General features: G+C 40.2%; 1 protein-coding gene across 2 annotated transcripts; it reads left to right on the top strand.

The window, feature by feature from the left end:
* Positions 1 to 233: 233 nt before the first annotated feature.
* LOC127813908 (protein transport protein Sec61 subunit beta) lies at positions 234 to 3,169 on the top strand. 2 transcript variants are annotated; one of them, XM_052355036.1, is made up of 2 exons: positions 234 to 470; positions 2,713 to 3,169. In XM_052355036.1, the coding sequence occupies exon 2, from the start codon at positions 2,714 to 2,716 to the stop codon at positions 2,978 to 2,980; it is 267 nt and encodes an 88-aa protein (XP_052210996.1). In that variant the 5' UTR covers positions 234 to 470; position 2,713; the 3' UTR covers positions 2,981 to 3,169. The 2 variants fall into 2 exon arrangements, with proteins under 2 accessions (XP_052210996.1, XP_052210997.1); XM_052355037.1 differs by lacking the exon at positions 234 to 470 and adding an exon at positions 704 to 871.

The raw sequence follows: 3,169 nt of genomic DNA, 5'->3' as shown, positions 1-3,169 counted from the left end.
AGGAAACGATGGGCCTATCTTTCGTTTTTTTTTATTTATTTATTTTCTGAATATCCTTGTGGGCGTGACGACGTGGCAGGACGTAATTGGGTAAGCAATTCAGTTAGATTGAAGTTTGGGGGCGAATTTACAGCCCATAATTAAATTTAAATTTATAGTGTAAAAAAGAAAAAAAAATTAATAATAGCCCAGCCCAACTGAATCTAACCCATGCTTCAGCCCACCACAATCATGCAGCCCTTCTCCCTCCCTCGCTGCCTTTCTGCAAACCGCCAAACCCTTCTCCCTCCCTCGCTCTCGCTCGCTCTGTCCCTCGTCGCTCGCTCGCCCGCCCGCCCTCGCTCTTGCTCGCTGCCCCTCCCTCGCTCACTCGCCCTCGCTGTTGCTCGTTAGCTCTCTCGTTCTCGCTCGCTGCGGCAGTGCGGCAAACACCCATATCTGCTTCATCCAAGCCCGAATCTGTACAATTAGTATGTTTTCTCTTCTGTGATTCTCTCGATTGACAGTTAAATCTAGATATTGCTTTGCGGTTTTTATGCTTCTCGGCCGTAATTTTCTACCTGTTTATGCTTGATTTGTTTGCCCTTAGTCGCGAGCTCGCTATCGCTCGCGGCAATTTGTGAGGGGCGGGCATGGCCCCATGGAAATGGAGGTGGGACCCACGCCCCCAACCCCACTCAGACACCCCCCCCCCAAAAAAAAACGTTAATGTCTGGATCGCCCCCTGATTGTACATCTGGACGCCCTATTATATAGATCATCTTTCCGATCTTTTCCGATCTTCTTCGCTCGGTCCTCGCAGAATATCGTCTCCCCTCTCTCTTTCCTCTCTCTCTCTCGATCTTCAAATTCAGACCCAGCCAAGATCAAGGCAAGTTCTTCGTCGTTCCCTGTCCATTATGTCGTAATTTTTTCCCTCCACGGCCTCTGATCACAGAAACCCGGTTCTTAGATCGCTGCACTATTAGGGTGTATCCTCTTGAAATAATTTTTTTTTTTTTTTTTTTTTTTGGGGGGCGGGGGGGGATGATTGATCTGTGAGTATTTGGTAGATCTGAATATTGTTTCTGATCCATTTTGTAGTAGGAATCAACTATTTTTGACTAATTAGCAAAAAAAAAAAAAAAAAAAACTATACAGATTGCTTTTTGAGCTGCAATTTTTATATCGATGGATTTATTGCTTCGTGAGGTTTGGGGTCCTATAATTGGCATAAAATTCTGCCTCTTTTTGTTCAAATTCACAATGGATTTGAAGTTAAAAAGAGACTTTTGGAAAACTGGAAAAAGTTCAGTGCACCATATAGGGTGTTTGATTAAATAATAGATAAATAGATATAAAAGAAAGAGAATAGAGAAGTGTTCGCCAGTTAAAAAATATCTATAAGCAAATCATATTCATATCTTAATGGGATATGGATTTAGCAAAAAGAACAAGTCGATTGTGTATATAAACAAATCATATCCCAATGGGATTTGGATTCAGCAAGATCATAACCAAGTTGGATTGTAAATAACATTTTTCTGTATAAAATAACCATATACGAGCTTTAGGCCATTGTATCCCAAGTCCTTCTAGCACACCTAAACGTGACTCAACATAGCTAGTTAATTAGGTATGTTCAATGCGAATGGAAAATTTTTATCGTTACACCGTTCTAAATTTATTTTCATTTGAGTCTCATGCATGAATGGATCCTTTTTTTTATATGATTACAGGACCTTCATCATTCATCATATGATGCATGGAACTTGTTGACATTAATTAGATTATCAATGTTACAGATTGGTACTTGGATTTTGTCTTGAATAAAGTTTGAAGAGAATTCATAGTTTTGAAATATGCATGAATGGATCCTTTTTTTTATATGATTACAAGACCTTTATCATTCATCATATGATGCATGGAACTTGTTGACATTAATTAGATTATCAATGTTATGGATTGGTACTTGGATTTTGTCTTGAATAAAGTTTGAAGAGAATTCATAGTTTTGAAATCTTGGCCAAAGTGTTGAATAAAATGGTCAATTTACCTTATTTGTGTGTGTGTGAGAGAGATTTGTATGGATATGAAGATATGTACTGATTGGAGGGGAGAAACCCGTAGCTTAACTTTTGTTCTCTGCTTCATCTTCTTCTTCTCTCTTCTTTTTTATTTGCCCCTTTCTTTTTTTTTCATTCTATCCAACCAAAACACAATTTTTACAAAAAGACCTTAAGTCCCTCCTTCAACGAACCAATGGTATGGGTATCTCAGGAATAGAGATGAACAATTTGGTAATAGTGTTGGCTTCAGCTGTTGACTTGGGGGGGGCTGCTGGTGAGTGGTGTGTACCTTCTGATGGCTGACTAATATTTTGAAATTGAACCATGGGTGTGAAAATGAGCAGTAAAGTTTTTAGCCAACTGATCAGGGATGTAATGCTCATGGCTGCCCGAAACGCATTACTGAGGATTGGATGAAGCTCTCTTGTTTCTATAATTGATTAGACAGTTGTGAAAAATTCCTCCAGTTGGGTGAATAGAACACAGTTGATTTGACTGATTGAACTTTAATTCTTTGAATTTAAGATTTCTGCCTGTTTTTTACACTCTTTCTTGTCAACATATGTGTGCGTGCATCTTTTCGGGCATGGAAGGGATCTGGAAAAGTGAAATTTTATTCAGCCGATAAGCAACTCGTTTCTAAAGATTAAAATGGTTGTTGCAGAATGGCTTTGAGCGGAGCCGCGCCCCCAAGAGGAAGTGCAGCAGCAGCTGCAGCCAATCTACGCAGGAGGAGGACGACAAGTGCTGGGGCAGCAGGAGGAGGAGGAGGAGGAGGAGCAAGCGGCACCATGCTCCAGTTTTACACCGACGATGCCCCGGGCCTCAAGATTTCTCCCAACGTTGTCCTGATTATGAGCATTGGTTTCATAGCATTTGTGGCCATTCTCCATGTCATGGGCAAGCTGTACTTTGTGCGCAGGGAGGCTTGAGAAGGCGCTTCTATGAGTAGATGTTGGGTTTGATTTGCTTTTAACTTTTAGGTTATCTGTGACTCTTTTCAGTTGAGTGGGATTCATATGGTTTTGAATTGGTATTTGTTACAGAGAGGATGATCATCTAAACAAAATTTCATATTATAAAATTGCTCAATACTCTCTTGAACATTCTTCTATCAAGAA

Source organism: Diospyros lotus, chromosome 12, assembly GCF_014633365.1.
Source record: "Diospyros lotus cultivar Yz01 chromosome 12, ASM1463336v1, whole genome shotgun sequence".
Taxonomy (NCBI): Eukaryota; Viridiplantae; Streptophyta; class Magnoliopsida; order Ericales; family Ebenaceae; genus Diospyros; species Diospyros lotus.
This window is presented reverse-complemented; position numbering and strand designations above follow the sequence as displayed.

What these genes read in the sequence shown, in the direction of transcription:
- LOC127813908 (XM_052355036.1), top strand. Translation starts at nt 2,714, where the DNA reads ATGGCTTTGAGCGGAGCCGCGCCCCCAAGAGGAAGTGCAGCAGCAGCT.